The 24,113-nt window shown below is 43.4% G+C and overlaps 1 protein-coding gene across 1 annotated transcript; it reads left to right on the plus strand.

The window, feature by feature from the left end:
* Nucleotides 1-4,151: 4,151 nt before the first annotated feature.
* On the plus strand, nucleotides 4,152-23,398 carry LOC149304295 (hydroperoxide isomerase ALOXE3-like). Its single transcript, XM_089481313.1, has 14 exons — nucleotides 4,152-4,298; nucleotides 5,624-5,825; nucleotides 6,750-6,822; nucleotides 7,837-7,959; nucleotides 11,029-11,132; nucleotides 12,655-12,827; nucleotides 15,079-15,222; nucleotides 16,168-16,371; nucleotides 17,017-17,103; nucleotides 19,207-19,376; nucleotides 20,553-20,674; nucleotides 21,035-21,135; nucleotides 22,458-22,632; nucleotides 23,223-23,398. Exons 1-14 carry the CDS (start codon nucleotides 4,152-4,154, stop codon nucleotides 23,396-23,398), a joined length of 2,001 nt encoding a protein of 666 aa, XP_089337439.1.
* Nucleotides 23,399-24,113: the final 715 nt, after the last annotated feature.

The raw sequence follows: 24,113 nt of genomic DNA on the forward strand, positions 1-24,113 counted from the left end.
GTAATACGGTGTCATCTGCATACTATAAACTGTTGGATGTTCCTTCCCCCAGTTTTCACCCCTTTGCTGTTGGCAAAAGAGGTTGTCTCTCAGAAACGCTGCAAAATAATACACAGAGGCACACAAAGTTATATAGTTGCTCCCTGGCAACAAAGATTTGGAAGGAAATAGAACAGGAAATTAATAAAATAATAGAGGTGGAAATCAAATTAAAGAAAGAAAGATATACAACTGGTAATGTTAGGAGCACAGGAATACAGAAGAAGGAGACTTAACAATTATAGCGGCACAAGCAGTGATTGCATACAGATGGAAGGATAAAGAAAGGTGGAACTCTAATAGATGGAAGCAAAATATATCAGAGTATATGATGTCTGACTTTATAAAGGGGAAAAAGAGTATTTATTTTGGTCCATTGAAAGAAGAGGTTTGGCTTAGTAACTGGAGAATAATGAGTGAGTTTGTTGAGGAGAGGAAGGGGTATGAGAATGTAAAAGAAACAGTTAAAATGATCCTCCATATGAGAGAAAAAGGAATTTAATAAGGAATAAGGATGTGAATAATTGGTTGGTATGTAAGATAATATGTTGTCTTAATAAACTCATATATTGCGGGGGGGGGGGGGGGAGAGAAAAGTAACTCCAGGGTAAGATAGCCCCAAACATGCTAGAGTTTCCTCCTTCTCTTTGTACCTTTTCTTTGCTTCAGCCCTAATCATTTCGGCAGTCACTGAACCAAGGAGCCTTATCACATGGAGCTTTTTGCAGCTCAGATCCGGGGTGACTGTGGGTCCAGTGATGCGAATTCACATGATAACATGACGTGTTATCACACGCGATTCCTTTCTATGGGGGCTTCCTCCGTGGCGCTTCTGCAGTGATTCCAAAGTGACTCCTCATTTTGATGAATTCAGAAAAAAGTGAATTCACAGAAATTGCTCCAAGCTCACTTCAATTTCACTCCAAATTGGTCTCGTGTGGAATGCAACTTTGCTTCTGTTCTGGTACACCATCGGAAACCCCCCGGGTTGCAAATTTCCCATGATGTGGCACTGCAATTTTCCCCCATTTCCTTTTGGTGGTCCTTTCACTTTCAGGGTAACTTTCAGGGCAACTCATTTTTTGGAAATATATATATGTGTGTATGTGCATCAATGTGAATATACAGATATGTCTGTCTGTCTGTCTGTCTGTCTGTCTATGTGTGCTGAAATTGCTGAAATGGAAGGGAAAATAAAAAAGGGAGATGAAGAAGACACAGAAATATTCACGAGGCAAATATTCACGCAATCACACAATTACACAAAACATGGAACAAGAACTTGTGCCCCTTTTCACCCCAGAAAGTACAAGGTCACAATGCGTTCAGACTCCCACTGAGCATGTGCAAGGGTGCCGATTCGAATCATTGAATCCCACTGGTGTGGTAATACAATTTGCACTCACTCCACTTTGCTTGAATCCGCATCACGTGACTTGCCTTGGATTCGATTCCCCCTCGATTCAGGAGGGCAACAGGAGGGCAACCAGGTGTGATAAAACATTCATGTTATAACGTGAGTTCGCATAGCTGAACCAGGAGTCACCCTGCATCTGAGCTGCAAAAACCTCCGCGTGATAAACATCAATATGTATTAACCACTTTGGGGCTTCCCCTAATAAGGACATTGCAAAACTCCCGAATTCTGTTTTTTGCAGATGGAAATCCAATCCTGAATTCCAGACCCTCTCTTCAAAACCATCTACTACTAAAAAGCTTGTTGGAACAAACACCAAGACATGCCAGTCCTGATCTAAACATCTCTCTTTGTTCAATGAGAAATTTGGAAACTGTAACACAGCTCCCACTTGCACAATCTCTGCTGGTGGAAGAAGTTTCTAAAACCTTTTCCTGATGATAATCTTGCTAAAGCTCTCTACAGGGGCAGTTTATAAATCCCTCTGCTAGAGATATGGCTGGAGATGTGCAAGAGTTTCTCCACTCCTTGCTCAGATCCAGACCCATGGCACATGGGAGGTCTGGCCCCAGAGGCACCCGTACCCTGTCAATAAATAAACAAATAAATAATAAATCCATCATTCTCTGAAGATGCCAGCCATAGATGCTGGCAAAACGTCAGGAAGAAACTCTTCTAGTATATGGCCACATAGCTTGAAATACCCACAAAAAACAATAAATCCAGTCTCTGTATCTGAACTCCCAGTTTCAGACTGGGAGAGGAAAGCATTTATCCATGACCATCTCCTGGTGGTAGCTGGTGAATTCCATGTTGATTTTTAAATGACGTTGTGCTTATCCCATGAAGATCCAGGAATGCTCCAGCAGCAAGCCATTCCCGGCACTTCCCCGTGAATGGTTTGTTGCTGGAGCATTCCTGGATCTTTATGGGTTAAGTTCTGGATAAGCGCAATGTGTCTGAAAATCTTCAGCAGGATCACACAACTTTGCTGGGGTATGCCTTTTACTCCCAGCTCCCCCCTGATAATCTGCCACTGATAATCTCCTTAAAAAGGAATTAATTTCAGGTACCAACATTGTTTGCATTGCATTGCATCCCAGCTGTGGCCAGGAAGGGGTGATCGCAGTGGCGATAATATATTTTAAAAATTGCTTATCTCCCTGGCTTTGGAAGTCAGCATGCCATTGCATCAGGACTGTGGTGAAGTTATCCAGAGGGCTTTTGCTTCAGCCTTTCTGTAGTTTGCAATACATTGCAAAATTACCAGCACATCAGTGTGTGTGTGTTGCAAACATCAGCCCCCAAAGGACCAGGTTAATCCTACCCTTGGAGTTGTGTCTCCAGGCCTCCATACAGTGGCATCATTGGGGGATGCAAGGACGGAGGACCACATTGGGTGACAGCAGGGTGACACCATTGCTCCTCAGATGTGCCCAGTGGATGGAAAGACACTCTCCCACTCACTGAGTGTGAGCAAGGAGATCATCTTTCCACCCCCTTAGCATTGCTGGAAGGCATGGGCAATGCATGGGATGTGGGTCATGGTACAGGATGACACCAAATGTAGTGTCGCATTTGAATGGCATATGAATTGGCAATGAAAAACAAAAGTAAAAACTAGGCCTTCGAAGTGGCTGCCCCCAGAATAAGGAGCAACTGCCTTCTTGTTCTTATCGTTCTGCCAGCAGGCAAAGATCTTTTCATTCAGATGGGCTTTTAGCAGCTAACTGTCAGCTAAGAAAAAGATTCTGAATGGGTCGGCATGCCCTGTTCTACCCCAATTCCTTTCAAATTCCTTTTAACCCAGTTGTGGTTTTAAGAGGACAACTTTTTAAATAGTGTTTTAATAGTATATAACTTCCGGACCAAGGAATACAAGATGCTTTTTCCTTTTGGAGCAAGGAACCAGCAAAACCACCTCTGGGTATTCCTTGCCTAACAAGAAAATTCATTGGATCACCATAAGCTGACGGGAGGCTTGAAGAAACGCACAACTCAACTCCACCAAGAGTTCAGGGGCCCTTTCACTCTACACAGTTGTAGCGCTATGATTCCATTTTAGATGCCATGGTGCTTTCCTGTGGAATCCTGGGATTTGCAGTTGGGGGAGAAGTACTTATGATGCATCCACTCTGCAGAAATAATCCGGTTTGTTACTGCCTTCACTGCCCTGGCTCAAGGCTATGGAATTCTGGGAGTTGAAGTTTGTTGTGGGGCCCAGAGCAGAGCAGAGCTTAAAGAAGGAAGGCCCCACAACAAACTCCAACTCCCAGAATTCCATAACCTTGAGCCAGTAAAGCATTAAAGCAGTGCCAGACTGGGTTATTTCTCCACTGTGGATGCAACCTTAGAATTCTCACCCCAAGAACTTTAGAGCCTCAGCAGAATACAAACCCCAGGAATCTATAGGATGTTGCAATGGCAGTTCAAGTGGAATGGCAGTGTTGTAAGTGTGCAGTTTGCAAGGGCTCCAAAACAGCAGAAGAGGTTACGAAACCCCTGCAGGTGAATGTCTATCAAGGAGGCCTCTTTCCTAGTCTTGGGGTGGAGCTGCTACTGGAAAGAGGGATGTCACTGGTGGAGGTCTATAAAATCCCCCTGAGAGCTGAGCTGAGCACTTGAGAACTGCCTCAAGTTCCCTCTCATCCTCAAAACTATTTGGACGAAGCACCATTTGGAACCAGAAGCTGCCATGTTCCAGTATCAGGTCCGTGTGGCTACTGGCACCTACGTGGATTCGGGTACCACCGACTGGATTTCTCTCACCTTAGTGGGCACTGCGGGCGAGAGTCCCAAAACGCTCCTCGACAGCTGGATCAAGGACTTCTACTTTGGAGCGGTGAGTTCTTGTGAGGGAGTGGTGGGGTCACCGTTGATCCACACTGTGCCATTATAGCATTTTGATACCAGTTTAACTGCAATGATTGTAGCTTGTGGAGCCCTGGGAGTTAGACTGTATATACTCATTACGTGGAGAGATCCTGTAGCACCTTTGAGACTGACTGAAAGAAAGGAATTGGCAGCATAAGCTTTCCTAGACTTCTGCCTACTTCCTCAGATGCATTTAGAAGTAGACTGGGGAAGCAGACTGAAGTTTAGGAAAACTCATGCTGCCAATTTCTTTCTTTCAGTCAGTCTCAAAGGTGCTACAAGATCTCTTCACATATCGATTCTACAAACTAACACAGCTATATCTTTGTTTATACTCTTGTATAAGTCTAGAAATCTTAGTCACAAAATTGGCCCCAAAAACAGAGTCAACTTATCCAGTGGTCAATGTAAGTACTGTACATTAATTCTTATTTTACAAAGGAACCATTTCCTAGTGAAAGGCAAGAATAGAATCTTTCCTGGAAGAACTGAATCCCTCCCCCCTTTGCTCTCTCGTCCATCCAGCCTTTATTTTGAGCCCAGACCAATCTCTGCTGGAATTTTGCACATTCTTTGGCATTGTTTTCCTTTGCTACATCCTTTACATCCTTTGTTACACGCCCCTAAGTTTTGCCCTCGACTTATCCATGGGTCATATCAAAATCCATAATTTTGGCTCCAAAACCCACCTTCAACTTATACATGAAGTCGACTTATAGCTGAGTTTATACAGTAGTTTGGTGGGGCACCTAAAATGTCTAGCACACTCCTCTCAACTGTGACATAGCTCTGGCAGAGATTTCTTAGTGCCGCACGGAACTACAAATCCCAAAATTCCACCGGATGGAGTCCTGGCAGTTTGTAGAGTGGTAGCAAAGTGCTCTCATTGTGTAGTATGGATACACTCCAGGGTTTTAATAGTACAGTGGACCCTTGTTATATGCTGGGGTTTGGTTCCAAGATCCCTGTGGCTAAAAAAATCCATGGCTGCTCAAGTCCCATTAAATATAATGACAGAGCAAAATAGTGTCCTTTATAAAAACTGGAAAATCATGGTTTGATATTTGAAGTTTATACTTTTTTTGAACATTTTCAAAATATGGATGCTTGAATCTGTGCATAAAAATCTATGTATAAGAAGGGCTGACTGTATTCACAGTTTAATGGCATTTTAAGCCCCCCTCTCTCTCTTTCTCCTTCTGCTTCCTTCCTTCCCTCTCCTTCCCCCCTTCTCTTTTGTACACTCCCCACATCCGTCTCAATTCTCCCCTTTCACCCACCCACTCATTTCAGGACAGTACATACAAAGTCACCAGCAAACAGGACTTGGGAGATATTTTGCTCATCCGTCTGCATAAAAAGAAATCCCTGGTCCTCTCAGACAGCTGGTACTGCAACTTTATCAAAGTCACCTCCCCTGAAGGAAAAGCTTACAATTTCCCCATCTACTCTTGGATTGAGGGCAGCGATACCTTCGAATTCAGAGAGGGAACAGGTAAGCCACCAGCTCCCCTTCCACCCAAGAAGGTGCCTTCACATCTCCTAGGCAGCAAGAGGGAATGGCCCATGGCCTTAGAGGTCTCTATGCTAATATACAGAGCATGGGAATTAAACAAGATGAACTTGAACTCTTAGCACCACCAAGCAAGTACAATATAATAGGCATCACTAAAAGCTGGTGAGATGAGTCTCATGATTGGAAGGTAATACTAAAGAGGTATAACCTCTTTCAGTGATACCTTTATTGGCCAACTGAAATGCACAATATGTTTCCACCCAAGAATGTGTCTAGGTCGAGGGAAGTAATAGTACCAACCTATTCTACACCTCGCCTGGAATACTATGTCCAGTTCTGGGCACAGTGGTCTTCAAGGGATTTTTAAAATAGGGGTATTTAAAATTCTCAGCCAGAGAGCTCTACTATCTCACCAGACTAGAAATCCCAGGGATCCCCATGATGTAGCTGTGTCAGTTAAAGTGTCGTCTTCTTGCCATAACTTTGCAGAATGGCCTCAGGTCTGTTTTCTCTAACTGTTACATCACTCTGCCCCATTCCCATGCTCAAGTCTACTTGATTTGGATCTTAGACGCTGGTTTGAGGACCATCTCTTCCTTCTCACAGCAAAGTGTGTCCATAGATGATGTTGTTGTGTGCCTTCAAGTGATGTCCAACTCATGATGACCATAAAGTGAACCTATCACAGGGTTTTCTTGGCAAAATTTGTTCAGAGGAGGTTTGCCATTTCCTTCCCCTGAGGCTGAGAGAGTGTGGTTTGAGAGAGGTTAGCCCATGGTTTTCCATAGCCAAGTGGGCATTGAACCATGGTCTCTAGACTCCTACGCTCAAACCACTAGGCCATGGCCCTCCCACAATACAGGGGTGTGTCTGTGTGTATCTCACATCTGTCTCTCTCGCCAGGGAAAACTGTTCTTACGGATCCTCTTCCAGAGAAGCGGAAACAAGAGTTGGCGGAAAAACAGAACGCTTACACGTGAGTATGGCTCCTGAGGACAGCATTTTGTTGGTGTTTCATGGGGGCATACATTTTGAGTACCAAAGCAGATGGACAATTTTGTTCAATGCAGAATAGCCATTTCTGGTTGAAGGTTGCAGAAGAGGAGTTGCGCATGTGCCACACTTTCCAACATTTCCCCGTTGAAAACCAGGTCACTTGTGGCCAAGGGCAAATGTTCATTCATTCATTCATTCATTCATTCATTCATTCATTCATTCATTTTATTTAGTTGTGAATGAGGAAGGACAGACAAACTAGGAGAGTCTCCGGCAGTTTGCTTTTCCCTGAGTCTACTGGGAAGGCCAAGAGCAGAAGATGTTGACATGGAAAATAAAGGAGCTTCTATCACGGTTTCAGATTTTTAGAAGATGGATATAGAGAGAGATGGGGATTTTATTTTTTAAACATATTTTATATTCTTATTAGGCCCTTGGTAAGGATTTTTATTAGTCAAAGGTCCCCCCCCAATATATTAACCTCTAATGTTCTATAATAAACTATAGAGCATTAGATAACTAATATAAAAGAGCCATAGTCAGGTATGTTAGAAGTCTTAGAGATTTTAGATGTTGTTGTTATTTGGTTTGTCTGTTTTTTGTATTTATTCTATGTTTTTGTTTGCTGTTTGTTAGATTTTGGGGGGTTGTGTATGTTTTTGAAACATGGAAAATTTGATTGTATGTTCTGTTTTTGTTTTAAATTATTTAATAAAAAAGAATGGCATACCAAACTCACACAAAATACTTACATTTACACAATCATTGCCAACATTACAAACACCAAACATATAAACTGAAATGACTTCCTCTCCTCTAACTCACAAATATCTTTGATACTTTATCATACTTTTCTATTCTTTTCTTGTGTATATGTGTGTGTGTGTGTGATTATTTTTATATTATTATATTATTTACATTATTATGTTTTTCAAAAAAAATATTATTAACAGACTTTTCAATTCCCTAACAAATCTTCTTCTAATCTCTCCAGATGGAAAGATTATATCCCTGGGATCCCACAATGTCTGAACATCTCTTCGTTTCTGCAACTGGACACCAATTTCCAATTCTCTTTCACCAAATCCGCACTGTTTATCAAACGTGCCGCAGTCACGTGAGTCATGCATCGAATCATAGAATCTCATAGCATTGGAAGAGAGTCCAACCCCAAACTGCCATGCAGGAACTCTCATTCAAAGCATCCCCTGTGACAGATGGACCTCCAGCCCTCTGTTAAAAGAAGCCTAGATATTTTCTGGTACAGGGAAAAGACAAACCAAGGCTGGGGATAGAATCAAGAAACACACTGTGTGAAAGTATCATGTTACAAATAACTAGTTACTTGTAATTGCTTCCTTTTCGTCTGGTAATGAAGCAGTAAGTAGGAGCTAAATCACACTGCAGAAATAAAGCAATTTGATGCCCCTGTGCCTTCCCCGAATTTGTAGTTTGGTGATGTATTCAGCCCAGTCTGACATTGAGTGCTGGGGCCTCACCATACTACAAATCCCAGCATTCTGTACGAAAGTGTTGTGGCAGTTAAAGGCCCCATTCATACTGAGCTATTTGCGCTGGATGGAACTGGGTAGATCTGGATGCCCTCCCCCCGAATCTCTCTGGAAGCAAGTGCCCACTATTTACCCCAGGGTAATTTAATCCTGAATGCCATGCAGCTCCACGGAGAGTTCTTATTTGCTGAACCGGTTTTAAAAAAGGCTCCGTTGCTGTCAATCAAGTTCTCTTCCGCTTTCATCAACATGACGTTTCTTACAGCGATTGGGCCACCGGATGGGTGATTTCTGCCTTCCCCCCTCCTTTTAAAAAAAATAGTCAGGCACCAATATGCACATATGTTGTCAAATTCAAAAACCTCCTGTGTGTGTGTGTTGTGGGTACAGTATTTGGGTCACTGCAGGTTATGGATCTTCCCTTGGCCCCATTTTCAACCACAAAATGCAATCTAATGCCATCTCTGAATCCTGCATCCTCCCTCCTTGCCACCCCAGAATGCCTCATACACATGTAATAATTAATTAATTAATTAATTCCTTATCTCAGAATGCCAGAAAAGGATGCCATGCATTCTTTGCTTTCCCTCAGCTACCCCTGAATTCCTTACAGACAGTAGCAAAAGCATTCTGTATCAGTTTTCCAAACTGGGAAGAGAAACGTTTGTAACATTTGCAATGTAGCATTCGCAAAGAAAAAAAGCCTTCTGCAAAGTGCCATGCTGCTGGAAGCAAGGAAATGAAAGGGAAAGTGAACAGGCAGGCAGCCACATTCTATCTATATATCTATCTACCTGTAGCAAAACAACATGCGCATGGTATGTCAAAAATAATTTTAAAAAAATAAAAAAGAGAGAGAAAGCTGCCTGGTGCAAGAGGGAGACTTGCTCCGTCCTCTGCCCTCCCTCTGACCTACCCTGGACTTGACCCTTCGTCTTGCTCCTTCCTTCTCCTCCTCCTGTTCCTCCTCCGTCACCAATTCTCTTGGCACCCTTTGGCTCCTTCCTTCTCCCCCTCCTCCTGTTCCATTACCCCAATTGCCCTCCATGGCCCCCTTCTCCCCCCCGGCTCCTTCATCCTCCTCCTCCATCACTCTTGGCACCCTTTCTCCACTTCCGCCCTTTGCCCTCCCTCTGGCCTAAACCCCTCCCATGAACTTCACCCGATCATGATCGGGGGCAAGTTCATATTCGTCGAACCCATTAAAAAAAAAAGATAGAGCTTTTACTCCAATTTGAAAAGACCCGCGCTAAGGGGCATTTGCCCCTGAACTGGTGTGCAAGCCTCTCATTCACTTGTGGGAGATGCAGGGCGAATATGAACTTCACATGCATAATTCGGTTCCTGATCCAGGGTAAAAGGCAGTTTGAATGGCCCCAAAGTGGTGTCAAACTGCTTTATTTCTGCAGTGTAGATACACCCTCCATTACATTAGAGTCCTAAGCTGAATAGGGATAACATCAATCTTTTTCAGGCATAGTTGCAATTATTTTTAAGTTACTTCTGTAGTTATAGTGTGTGGTGCCACTAAACAGGAGAAGAGGAACACCCCAAGGTTCAAGTGTTGGCTAACGCAGCTGCACTGAGATGTTTTTCTAGGTTCCTACAAGGTAAATGTTGTAGCTCCTTTTGAGAACTGGGAGAGTAAAACATTAACAGGCATCCTGTTAGGGTCACATGAAGTTGTAAGTCCAACATACACCTCTGCAACTCGCTTTTGTGGCTGTTGGGAAGGTTGGAACCCTCTATCAATTGCAGAACAACCAAACTCCTCTTTGAAGCCCACCTTTAAGCTACTGCGGCCTTTCCAACAAATCCATTTAGTGGCTGGTTGACAGTGAAAGGGGCTCTCGAAGAGAATCCAGCTCTGTTTTTGTGCTCTGCTCCAGGCCTTCTTGAGGGTGTAGAGGTCATTTCCACCACTTTTTGTGGGGGATAAACCAATTTAGGGATGGGGAGGAAGTTACTTCTGCTCAGTTTCTGTAGTTTAAAAAAATGGCCCAGAAAGGCCTACAAACATGGTGAATTGTTCCTCATGCCCCCAATGTAGTCACCATGCCCCCTTTTTAAACAACTTTCCTTCCACCAAAGGGCGCATTGGAACGGTGTGGTCCTCTCGAGTCTCCAAAGGGCTAATGCGGCCCCCAGCCTTCCACATTGCACCTCCCAGCATTCCTCACCACTGGCTGATGGTGAGGGATGCTGGGAGATGCTGCCCAGTAACAGGAAAAGAGGGTCATGATTCAAACATCTGTATGGCAATAAGAGCAGGACATAGACAAAAGAACCCAAGATCAGATGAATGAAAGGACAGGACGACTGAGGAAGGTCTAGGGCAGTGCTTCCCAAAACTTTGGTCCTCCAGTGTTTTGGACTTCAATTCCTGGAAGACCTAGCTAGTTTGGCCAAGAATCAGAAATTCCTGGGAGCTGAAATCCAAAATATCTGGAGGAACAAAGTTTGGAAACCACTGATCTGGGGGCTTTTTTAGGATAGAAATGCTTGTGATGTACACCTTCCAAGGTGGATACCTTTGAGATGGAAGGCACATGGACTGATATTGTTGGGTGTAGCTCTCATTACATGATTTCAGTGGAGATAGACTTACTTTTCTTCTCTACCCGCTGCCCATGTAATCGCTCAGCTCCCCATTGTGACCTTTTTGTCTCCTTTAGGGTCATCCAGCAGAGGCTAGAAGGTTTTTCCAACAGTCCGCTCTCGTGGAGAGAACTGGAGGACATTGAGAACGTCTACCGCTTCAAAAAGAATGATATGACAGGTAAATGGCCTTGAACCCAATACTTGTTCTCCAATGGTTCCACCTAAACCTTAGGAAGAATGTGCCGATGGTAAGAGCTGTTTGACAGTGGATCCTGGCTTGGAGTGTGTCAGAGTCTCCTTCTTTGGAGGTCTTTGAACAAAGTCTGAATGTAGATAAATGGTAATTCAATTCAAAATTATGGAACAAAGTGGGGGGGGAAAGTAACCAAATTGTGGGAAAAGTAAAAGAAGAAAGAAAAGCTAAGAGATGTATATGACATAATTCAGAAAGAAGGGAAGGAAGTAGAAAACTAGTAAAAACAGATATACACCTTTCCTAAGTGAAGTTAAGGAGAAAACAAATATATTTATATATTTAAAAAGTTATTTCTGATGATAAAATTAATGTAGCAACTGGTGAAGAAATAACAAGCAAGAACAATTGTTTATTGGGAGTTTTTTTTTGTGTGAGTTTTTTGGACTTTGTGGCCATGTTCTAAAAGAGTTTATTCCTGATGTTTTGCCAGCATCTGTGCCTGGCATCTTCAGAGAGAATATATCCCACTCACTTCCATGCCAGCCACAGATGCCAACCACAGATGCTGGCAAAACGCCAGTAACAAACTCTTCTAGTACATGGCCACAGAGCCCCCAAAACCCACAAAAAACTATGTATGCCAGCCATGAAAGCCTTCAACTTCACAATTATTTATTGCCTTAGGAAGTGGTATGGAGATTGTAAAAAGGTGAATGGTAGAGAATGGATGGAGGGTTTAAAGAGGGTGATGGGATTTATAGGAATGAATGTAGGTACAGTTGGCCCTTGAAACTCGCTGGCGGTCCGTTCCAGACCCCATCCGAGTTCCAAAACGCGCACATATTCAAACCCCATAGGCTTGAATGGGGTGCTTGCATGCAGGGAGTGCGCCAATGACGTTAATGGCAGTCACCCCTCCTTGGATTTTCAAGTCCGTGGATCTCAAGTCCACAGACTTGGAGGAGTGACTGTATGTATAAGTTTGTATATATGGAATGTTTGCCTTTTCATTGAACATTATGGATAAATGAAATAAAAAGATATATAATTTAAAAGCCCCAAAGTCTGGATGGCTATCTGTCACCCGGAGTGCTCTGATTGTGTCTTATTGCAGGGCAGAAGGGGGATGAACTGGATGGCCTTTGGGGTCTCTTCCAACTCTCTGATACTATAACCTGTCTGCTTTCTTCCCTGTGCACCTTCCACAACCATACATAGAAACTGGAAATAATGTGGCAAGGAAGATCCTGACTTTGGTATTGGAGTGGCCTTCTCTTTTACTGAGTGCTATCTTCCTTTGCAGTGGGTCCTGTTCTCTCATGACCGGTCCAGTGTCCAATAGCCTCAATGGGGTCATCTTGGCTTCTAGTGAGAATTCAGACTTGATTTGCTCTTGGACCCTCTTGTGTCTGACAAGTCATTGGGATGCCATGCCTTTCTCTCTGTATATGGATCCTGCCCATACAAATCCACCTGATAATGTCCTTTTCTTCCTCTCCTCTAGAGTATATCAAGAATAACTGGAGCAAAGATGAGTTCTTTGTGTACCAGTTCCTGAACGGGTTGAACCCAAACATGATTCGAAAATGCACCGAGATCCCATTGAATTTCCCAGTGACCCAAGAGATGGTGGGCAAATCCCTTGGGGCCTCTACCACTCTGCAGGATGAGCTGGAGGTAAGGATGGATGGGGGGAATAAAGGAAAAAATTGAGCCTATAATAAGTTTGGGGCTACAGTATTGCCTCTTTCGAATTTTGTTCAGAATATGCATTTTGTTCACAAAGGAGTTGGGTTCGGGAGAAGAGATGGAGGTCTTGGCCTTTTAAGCTGTTGTGTAAAAACAGACCGTATCATGAAAAATTCGGCTGGTTCTCTTATTGTTGCTTCATTATGTGTTTGTTGTTTTGTTCTGTTACTGCTGTTTTTGGAGTCTTCATCCTTGTTGGTATGTTCTTAGAAATTGGTTTGTATCGTTAACACATGACATTTTAATTTATATCCATTTTGATTCTTAAAATTGTTTAATTGCTTTTTACATTTTATATTTACATTTTTAATACTTAACTGTTTTTAAAGTGTACTGTTTTATACTTGCTGTTCACCGCCTTGAGTCCCTGTATTGGGAGAAAGGTGGAATATAAGAAAATAATAATAATAATAATAATAATAATAATAATAATAATAATAATAATAGATAACAAGTTATCATGTCAAAATGCTAAACATTGCCTCAAGTAAGCCTTTTGCACAAAAAATAGGGACACATATTTTAATATAAAGCCAAACCATCAGATAACCTGCACTAGAGATTTCCATTGCTTCCTTCAGTGTCAAAGCTCTGCAGTACATGAAGCCAGCAGGATCTTTAAGACTGAAATGGGCTTTGGAGGTGATCGGCTCCTTTTATATATAGCCATGAACCAATCAGAGAAAGACAGCTATGGGCAAATCAAAGAGACACATCCAGGAGCCAATCAGACAGAGGCAACCACAAGCCAATCAGAACGAGGGCTAAGAGTCAATCAAGTGTCCGAACAAACATGCTTAAAGGCAAAGCAAAGGATTGTTGTCTAAAAGTTGGGAAAGCTTGATATTCCTATTCAGTCCCATTGTAAGAGAAAGTTGGGCTATAAATCCTTGATATATATATATATATATATATATATATATATATATATATATATGGGGGGGGGGGAGAGAGAGAGAGAGCGCATGGCAGTTATTTGATATAGCCCAGTGATGGTGAACCTTTTACAGACCAAGCTCTGAAACTGCAACCCAGACCCCACTTATTTATTACAAAGTGCCACATCCCTCTGGCTTTCTAGTAAGAAACTCTGGCAAACTCTATGCTAGAGTGACAGCATGTGTGCTCACAGAGAGGACTCTGAGTGCCACCTCTGGCACGCATGCCATAGGTTTGCCATCACTGATATAGCATGTCATTCTTGCACAGATATAGAGTCAGAGATTAATTGGGTTAAGAAAGTGAAGAGAAAACAGACTTAGAGGTGGAATGATCAATTTATTTGAAACAAGACGCTAGCCCTGTTTAAATATTTGAAGGGATGTCATATTGAGGACGGAGCAAGCTTGTTTTCTGCTGCTCCAGAAAACAAAACCTGGAACAATGGATGTAAGCTGCAGGAAAAGAGATTCCACCTCAACATTAGGAGGAACTTCCTGACAGTAAGGGCTATTCAACAGTGGAACACACTCCTTCCTTGGAGTGTAGTAGAATCTCCCTCCCTGGAGGTCTTTAAACAGAGGCTGGATGGCCATCTTTCAATGGGGATGCTTTGATTGGGAGTTCCTGCATGGCAGAAGGGGGCTGGACTGGATGGCCCTTGCCGTCTCTTCCAACTCTATGATTCTATGATTGTATGATTCTATGAAACTGATTAGGAAAATTAAAAAGCAGAATCCAACAAGGGCTAGCTAAGAAGTACAAAAGAAGTTCAGATAAATGCAAATGGAATGTCAGTGAAATAAGAGTGTTCAAATATTTCAAGTTAATATTATATGGCATTCTGATAACAACAATTTTATTATAGCCATGCAATTGTGATCGACAGAGTTTTGAGATGTTATGTATTGATTCTTTATTTGTACATGATTGTATTGTGTTAATAATTTTTTTTAAAAAATAAAAAATAAAAAGTTACTTCTTGACTTGAGCTTGCCTAAATCCTCCAGCCAGAATGGACAACAGTAGGCACTGTAGTTCATCAAAACGAATGTTTCCAGCCTGGGTCAGTGGGGCCAAAGTACAATACATTTTTCAGCAACTCCATGAAGAAGAGGGCTTAAGGGATGCTATTATGAGATGTCCATGGCTCCAGAGGAAGCCCAGCATTTTTATGCCACGCTGTATTCAGACTTCCCCTCTTTCTCTCTGACATTTATCATTGCATGCTGTTGCTCAGAAGGGGAACATCTTCATCACTGACTACAAGATCCTGGATGGACTCCCATCTGGGAAGATCAATGATCAACTGCAGTACATAGCTGCTCCTCTCTGCCTGCTGCATCTCAATTCTCAAGGGATCCTCTTGCCCCTGGCCATCCAGGTAACTGGGTTGGTGGGCTGGTTGTTTACAGGCATTGGTTTGGGAGCAATGGGGTCACGGCATTGGTTGGGAGCAATGGGAGCAGGGCTTTGGTTTGGAAGCTCTGGGGCCAAGGTTGCACAGAAGAAATCTCCCTGCTTCACTATGGACTGGAGACAGTGGCAGCTAGTACTGCCTAGGTCTATTTGTTCAATCCGCTCTGGGATGTATTTATTATATTAATGATATTAATTTGTGTCCCATTTTCCTCCCAAAATTGAGACCCAAAGCACCTGTGCTCTGAACTTTACAATGCTGTCCATGGTGCTGGACCTGTTTAGGAGGATGTGAATTTGCACATGAAGGGGGAAAAGGACCACTGCAGATTTGTGCAAAATTGGAATAAGCCAGTCATATACACTTGATTGGAAATGGCATAGATGAGAAATAGATCAATTTGTCCATCCTTAGCTCAGACCAGTGGTTTCCAAACTGGTCCTCCAGGTGTTTTGGATTTCAGCTCCCAGAAACCCCAGCCAGCTTGGCCAACATTTAGGAATTCTGGGAGCCAAAGTCCAAAATACCCGCAGGACCAAATTTTGAGAACCACTGGCTTAGACTGATGTGGTTTTCTTCCATCCAAATGGTTTTTAAGAGTCAAATCTTGGCTGAAACAATTAGTTCTACAAATGGGCTTTCTCATTGCCTGAATGCTCCACGCAGTTTCCATCCCTAAGACATTTTAAAAGCAGGTTAGAAACAGATACATTGAAACTTGGGGACAATTAGTGGTTCCAAGGGTTGCGGGGAGGGAGTTCAGTCTGCTCTGGGTTTCAGTCTGAACTTTAACAAGGGACTGCTGAACCAACTAGTATGGAAGCCACCAACTGCCATGGAGTCTGGTTATTATGCCATGTTTTAAAAAGAGGCTCACAACAGAAAACTGGTATGTGTTTTTTCTCACAGCTCAGCCAGACACCAGGCCCTGAGGCACCCATCTTCCTGCCAAGTGACTCCCGATGGGACTGGAACCTGGCCAAGACCTGGGTGCGAAATGCTGACTTCCTCGTCCACCAGGCCGTCAGCCACCTACTTGGGACACATCTGCTGGCAGAGGTCTTTGCCTTGGCCACGATACGCCAACTCCCCATGTGCCACCCACTCTACAAGGTGATTATTGGACCAAGCAATTTGGGGAGGAAGCAAGGATATGCAAGCCATTCAAGCAACCGGACTGACTTGTGTGTTGACAAACCATTGATTCAATGGGTAACCTCTCATTGGGACTAACCACTGGGATCTTTGCAATATTGGCCTGGGGATTCCAACACATAAAAGAGAAATTAATATTCACTGATTTTCTCCATTAGCTGTTACATCACCTAACTATCGGCATCTGGATCGGGGAAAACAGATCTGTTCAACCATCCATTTGGGCACAAGGAGGTTCATATTTCCAAGCCCCTTCCACCATCAATCTGCAGTGCAATGAAGAATGGTGCTTCTTATTGTTGCAGATTGGCTCACTGGTGAGATGGGGCTGGAAATGGCTTCCTCCTTGCACCCAAATCAGCCACTGAACAGACCTCCTTTGCCCGCTTAGGCTGCTGGCTCTTAAGGTAGGTTTGGAGGAGTGTCTAGTCTTACTGAAAATGAAACAGCTACAGATCCATAATTCTAGGTCTAGTTCTACGTAGATTATGCAACTCTGGGTGATTTAAATGTCACATCCGGGTGCATGCAGGTTAATTTACACCTTAAAATATCCCTGTTTGCTTCTAATTTTCTCACTATCTATTGTTATCCCTCTTGCAGCTCCTGATCCCTCATATCCGCTACACCCTTCACATCAACACTTTGGCCCGGCAGCTTCTGATTGGAGAAAATGGCATCTTTAACAAAGTAAGCAGAACTACTCCTATTCTCCCTTGGCTGGGATGGAATGACTATTTGTAATGGCAGTCGGCCCTCCAGATTTGCAACTTTGAATTTTCTGGATTTGGTTATTTGTGGATTTGATCAAGCTGTTCTCTTTAGGAGTCTTCTAGGTCCTCCTGCGTGACTCTGCCAGAGGTTGACCATAGAATCACACTGGAGGACCTAAAGATTCCTAGAGTAAAAGCTTCGCTAGACCTTTGTAGGTCCTCCAGTACAATTCTATGGTCAGCTTCTGCCGAATGTTGGCCATAGAGTAGCATTGGGCGTTTGGTGCCTGTTGTGCAAGAGATTGTTCATGAGAAGGGGACTGAATGTCAGGCAGCTGCTTCTTGATTGACAGAGGAGCAGATCCCTGTCAATCCCAGCAGATGTTGACAGGTGAGGGGGAGCTGGCTGGGATCCATTACATAGCACTATAGTTACTTAATGCTGTAATATCTTGCTAAAATGGGGGGATTAGTTTCTGTCTTAAAGAAAATGGGTTCTGGTAGATTCCTCATTACAAAGTTTTGAGGTCACCATCAATAATAATAATAATAATAAATTTTATTTCTACCCCGCCCTTCCATAGGTATGATCAGGGCGGCTTACAAAATTATTAAAACATTCCAATACAAGATAAAAAATACAATATAACAGTTAAAAACATTAGTACAAAAACGGAACAGGAAGACAATAAAATATACATGTCAGGGGCAAGGAGAAAAGAGAAGAAGTTTACAATGGTCCGGGGTCGAAAGGGAAAAGGAGAGCAGGAAAGAACAGACAGTCTAAGGTGGGAAGGCCAGCCGGAATAGATATGTTTTCAGCTGTGTCTTAAAGACAGCTAATGAGGCGGCGGAGCGAAGTTCTGCAGGGAGCTTATTCCAGAGAGAAGGGGCAGCAGTAGTGAAAGCCCTCTGTGAGGTCCGCATTAAGTTGGACCTAGGGACCTCCAACAATTTGGTCCCGGAAGTTCTGAGCGTGCGAGGCGGATTATGTGGGGAGAGGCGATCCTCCAAGTACCCTGGGCCCAAGCCATTTAGGGCTTTATAGGTCAAAACCAACACCTTGTATTGAGCTCGGAAGCAAATAGGCAGCCAATGAAGATCTTTTAAAATAGGTGTTATATGGTCCGACCTGGAGCTACCAGCGACCAATCTGGCTGCCATGTTCTGCACCAATTGCAGCTTCCGGGTTTGGTACAAGGGTTGCCCCATGTAGAGCGCATTGCAGAAATCTAATCGAGAGGTTACCAAAGCATGTACAACAGATTCAAGGTCCTTTCGGTCCAGGTAGGGACGCAGCTGGCGTATCAGCCGTAGCTGATAACAAGCACTCCTGACCATCGCATCCACCTGAGAAGTTAGCTGGAGTGACGAATCAAGGAGTACTCCCAAGCTGCGCACCGAGTCCTTCAGGGGGAGTGTGACCCCGTTCAGGACCGGGTGACAGATCTCACCACCCGAAACCGGGGAACCTATCACCAGTACTTCCGTTTTCCCTGGATTCACACTGAGTTTGTTCTCCCTCATCCAGCCCATTACCGACGCCAAGCAGGCATCTAGAGGAGAGATGCCATCCTTAGTTACTGCATCAGTCGGAGACATAGAGAAAATTATCTGGGTGTCATCAGCGTACTGATAACACCTCGCCCCATGTCTCCGGATGATCTCTCCCAGCGGCTTCATGTAAATGTTGAATAGCATAGGGGACACTATGCATCCCTTCCTTTGCTCTTCCATGGAAACAGAACAAAAAGCAGAGACGCTAAGAGTTGCCTGAAAGCCTTATATTTCAGATTCAGTGTATTTCAGATTCAGCTCTCAGCACTAGAGCCATCCCAAGACATTTTACTGCCTGAGTATAAGGACAAAAATGGCACTCCCTTCTGTTTCACATGGAAGAGCAGTGTCACCTAGCATTTGCATCTGAACACAGTCAGAAGAGCTGGAGACAACCATTTTTATCCTTTCTACCATCCAGCATCTGATAAACTAAGGCAGTTGCCCCACTCTGCTCAAAAGTAGGGGTAGCCCTGCCTAGCCAATGCTCCTTGCAAGTATAAAATCCCATTTCCATTTCCAGGCAACCAGCACTGGGTTCCAAGGTTTGAATGAGCTGTTGGCGAGGGGAACCAAAGCCCTGAAGTATTCGTCCCTCTGCCTCCCAGATGATCTGGAGTCTCGGGGTGTGTCTTCGCTGCCCAATTATTACTACAAGGAGGATGGACTGAAAGTTTGGGCAGCCACAGAGAGGTCAGGCAAGGGGAATGGGGGGTAGCACACATGCATATGTGGGTATTGGTGTTCCTAAGGGCCTGGCATCCCTTCTCCAGTCCTGCAGAGCACTGCTTTGGAAGGTGTGTGTAGATCTATAGTCTGCATTTGTTTCACTCTTTCTTTTTCTTGTAATGGCATCTTCTGTGCAACAATAGCTGACGATTAAGAAATTATGCTTAGTGGCATCTTAATACATCCAAGGAAGTAGACTGAAGTCTACAAAAACTCCGGCTGCCAACTTCTTTATTTCACTTAGTCTCAACGGTGCTACAAGACCTCTCTATATACTAGTGCTTAGTGGCACTACTTATAATGGAGTCACCAAGGAGTCATTTCTAGGTCCCAGATTTTTGCTCCAAAATCTAAAGGTCTAGGAGTATCTTGTCCTGGCATTCCTAATGTGGATTGGAGCATGGAATGGTGGAACAGTTACTTTTTTGAAGAACAACTCCCAGAATCCCCAGCCAACAAGACCCATAATTCTGGGAGCTGTAGTCCAAAAAGATTACTCCAAAGTCAGGCCTTACAGTGCCTTTACATGTTTCCAATATTCTCCAACATTTGAGCAACAAACCTTTGTTTCCCAAGTGGAAGCTGCTATATTAGGGATTCTGTTCTGCGTCTCTGACTTTAGGTCTAAACATTGGTCATGCCCTCATTGGGGCATCCTTCAGTCCTTTTGTTCAATGGTAGCTCCAATGTCAGCCCAAGTTTTTAGTCCAAACTTTAAAGGAATCATCCAAGGTGCACCTATTTGGAGTATAGGGTTCAACACCAATTCAGATTAAATTTTAGAGTAAAACCTGGAGTGGATTTGTCATACCCACCAAAATGGAAGGCACCACTTTAACTGCCATGACTCTATACAAAATCCTGAGATTTGTAGCTTGGTGAGTTTGGTGTTTCCCCAAACTACAAACATTTGTATATACCAAGAGCTTTCGGACAGACCAGGTTGAATGTATCACCAATCTACAAATCTCAACTCACCCAGATATTCTTACTGTTCTCTTCTGGCTATTCTTCCTCACCCAGTCCCAGTTTTGGGGGGAAGCAGGATACAAATAAATATTATAAATAAGAATAATAAGAAGAATAATAGACCCAGTCCAGCATGCTGACTTTTCTTTCCCCACTTTTTCACCCTCACAGTTTTGTCTCCAACATTGTTGACTTCTACTACTCAAATGACAGCTCCGTACAGCAAGATTTTGAGGTCCAAGCCTGGGTGGAAGAGATCTTTACCAAAGGATTCCTGGGACACACATCCTCTGGTATTGTATCATTGCCTCAAGGGACGGGTGTATGCTCCACAGCCATGGGTAGCAGACCCCTAGGAACACAAAAACTGTTAAAGAAATAGCCACAGCATGCGTCTGAAGGCACTTGAATGTTGCTCAATGAACTCAACTTCATAGATAACCTTTTATTTTTACATTTTCTTTGGAGGTTTTATTCCCTCAGCAAAAAACACACAGACACACGCTAAGACACTGGCATCCTATTCAGCCTTTGTGCGATTGTAAGCCTCTCTTGAGAGCCAGTGGGGTGTAGTGGGTTGGACTGCAACTCTGTCTGCATAGTAAATAACATTGGTGAATCTTTTGTGAATTTCATTTTCTTCCTATTCACAGGCATCCCATCCTCACTAAATACAGTGGCAGAGCTCAAGAAGTTCCTGACAATGCTGATTTTCACTGTCTCAAGCCAACACGCTGCCGTGAACAATGGGCAGGTAGGAAGACGCTAGTGTACCTTCATTTCTACCTGGAAATGTACCTGCGGTGCCTTTTAAGAGCTTTAACCTCTGCATCCAGTAGAGGGCAAAAAAGATTTTGGTGTGCTATCTCTTAACACAGAGAAATTAGATCCAATTACTCACCAGATCCTCTCTTATCTTGAATGCTAAGTAGCATCAGCCTTGGTTAGTACTTGGATGGGAGACCGCCAAGGAATCCCAGGTGCTTTGGGATATATTCACAGGAAGGAACTGTCAAACCACCTCTGAGTAGTCTTTGCCTAAGAAAACCCTCTGAAACTCATGAGTCACCATAAGTCTACAGGTGACTTGAAGGTGCATCCACACATCACAGTAATAATTCCAGCGTCATATTTGGAGATGATGTGGTGAAGCTTATGGGCAGTGATCCCCAGACATTGGGTCTCCAAGTGTTTTGGACTTCACCTCCCAAAAGCCCCAGCTAGTTTGGCCAACAGTCAGAATTCTGGATTCCAAAATCCAAAACCTCTGGAGGACCAACTTTTGGGAACCACCGTTTATAGGGAGCAGAACTGCCATCTGGAGCATCCCTGGCTTAAATCCCTCCTCCAGAGCTTACAGTTTTGGGACTGGAGCTCCCAAAATCCCCTGGCCACTATGGCCAATGGGGAATTCTGGGAGTTGTAATTTAAAAAAAAACAACCCAAAAACATTCCCAAGCTTCAATTCAAATCCAGAAGAGGATTAAAAAAGAGAGACATAATCAATAATATCTTATGCATTTTGGGTAACTCTGGTCACACGCTCTCAGCCTCAGGGGAAGGCAGTGGTAAATCCCCTGTGAACAAAACTCAATGATAGGTTTGCCATAAGTCGGAAACAACTTGAAGGCACAAAACAACCGCAACAAAGGTCGATGGTATAGGATAGCTTTCCATGATCCAAGGGAATTTATTTACCTTATTATTATTATTAGTTGAGCTCCTATGCCACAGTCTATATTTCTTTAACTTTACAAACCTGTAGCTATATTGCAGAAACACAACCAAGAAATGTGAATTGCAAAGGTGTGCATCTGGGCACTGGAGAGAGTGCTTCAATATGCAACTGATGTCCAGATACACATTGTTTCCCATTGCGCATTGAGCCGTGGCATATCAGTCACTCTACTTGCTACTATTGTGCAATGGGTGAATATGAGTGTTAAGAAGCATTCAGTCTTGCACACAAGTCAGGCCATTTACAAAGATACAAGACCCAAGCAGAATGTCAGCCACCACATCTTCTGCCTTATTATTATTATTATTATTATTATTATTATTATTATTATATTACAGTTTGATAATGGTGCCTGGATGCCCAACTTCCCCTCCACCATGAGGAGGCCCCCTCCAAAGACCAAGGGCACAGCAAACCTGGAGTATTTCAAGGCTACCCTCCCTGCGATCAATACCACTTGTGTCATCATAGGCACCATCTACCTTCTGAGTGCCAACCCTGGAGACACAGTGAGTGCTTTGAATGTTTTGAGGAGTGGATGGGGAAACAAAAATGGCCACAGGGGGTATGGCCCAAAATCCTATTGTTACTGAGCTAGAGTAGACCTACTGAATGAATGGAAATTACCTAGTTGCTGTTCAACAGTTGAGTCAGCATATTGATTAATGGGGATAACCAACAGGATTCCAGCCTATCCAGACACAACCATAAGTATGAATCTCATTGTGAATTTCAACTAGAGTAGACCTATTGAAATCACAGTATTTACCTATGTGTTGTCCCATCATTCAACAGTTGCTTAAATGGCTCTAAAGTTGTTTGGACTAATAGGATTCCACTGAAAATATCTGCCTGTACAAATGTTTTTATGCCAATGTAGTGCCCTGAACAGAATTCTTTTTTTAGTTAATATTTTTCTTCATCTGTATGTTTTGCATTTTGCACACTTTGCTTTCAGATTGGTGATTGCAGGGTAAGCATAGGATTCATGTGCAAGTCTGGTTGAGGAAGCATATATCTCTGGGGAAATCACTTTGTGGAAGAAGAAAATGCATTCCCTTTAACATCTTGTTTGTCCTCCATTCACTTTTTAAAACAGATAGTGCTGGGTCATTACACTGAGGAACATTTCACTGAGGAGAAGCCCCAAGATTTCATTGTGGCTTTCCAAGACCAGCTCCATAAGATCTCCAAGGAAATTGGGAAGAGGAACCTGTCATCAGACATCGACTATGTCTATCTGGACCCTTCCCAAATAGAGTGCAGTGTCTCCATATAAGTTTTGCAGACTAGAAAACTAGTCCTGTATTTTCCTTTCAGTCTTGAAAGTTCCTCACTCTTTTTAAAAAATATATACACTTATGCTCTGTGTGTTTTAGCTTTTTAAAAATTGTAGGCCAGAACTCAGTACCATGTAGTCATGATGATGGCACTATAGTGGGCCCTTGGCTGGGGTTTGGTTCCAACAACTGGCCCCCATGGTTACCAAAATCCATGGATGCTCAAATCCCATTAAAAATAATGGCGTAGTAAAATGGTGTTCCTCATATAAAAGGGCAAAATCAAGGCTTGCTTTTTGGATGGTTGAATCGATGGATGCAGAATCCATGGACATGGGTGGAGGGGTGACTGCATTACCACCATCATAACTTCCCAGCTGCACTGGGAGGAGGAGGCATTTTCTGCTGGGGATTTTGATGTGGGTGGATCACTGATGGAGCAAGAAGCAAGACCCTTAACACACATCCATGTCACAGCCCCCTGGCTGCCATGCATGTGTCTGTGAAGCATCCATTCTGAATTGGCAGAACGGACCTCCTTTTCTCTGTGCGGTTGATGCCCAGTACAGTCGATTCGGGGATCGGGTGGGTTGGGAGGCGCTACCTAATACCTATTTGTTTCTGTTGCCTGCCCTCAAGTTGACTCAGACTCATGGCAACCCTGTGGATGAAACATCTCCAAGACCCCTTGTCCTCCATTGCTCTACTTAGGTC

This window comes from Sceloporus occidentalis, unplaced genomic scaffold (assembly GCF_023333645.1).
Source record: "Sceloporus occidentalis isolate IW3139 unplaced genomic scaffold, rSceOcc1.0.p SCAF_14, whole genome shotgun sequence".
In the NCBI taxonomy this organism is placed as follows: domain Eukaryota; kingdom Metazoa; phylum Chordata; class Lepidosauria; order Squamata; family Phrynosomatidae; genus Sceloporus; species Sceloporus occidentalis.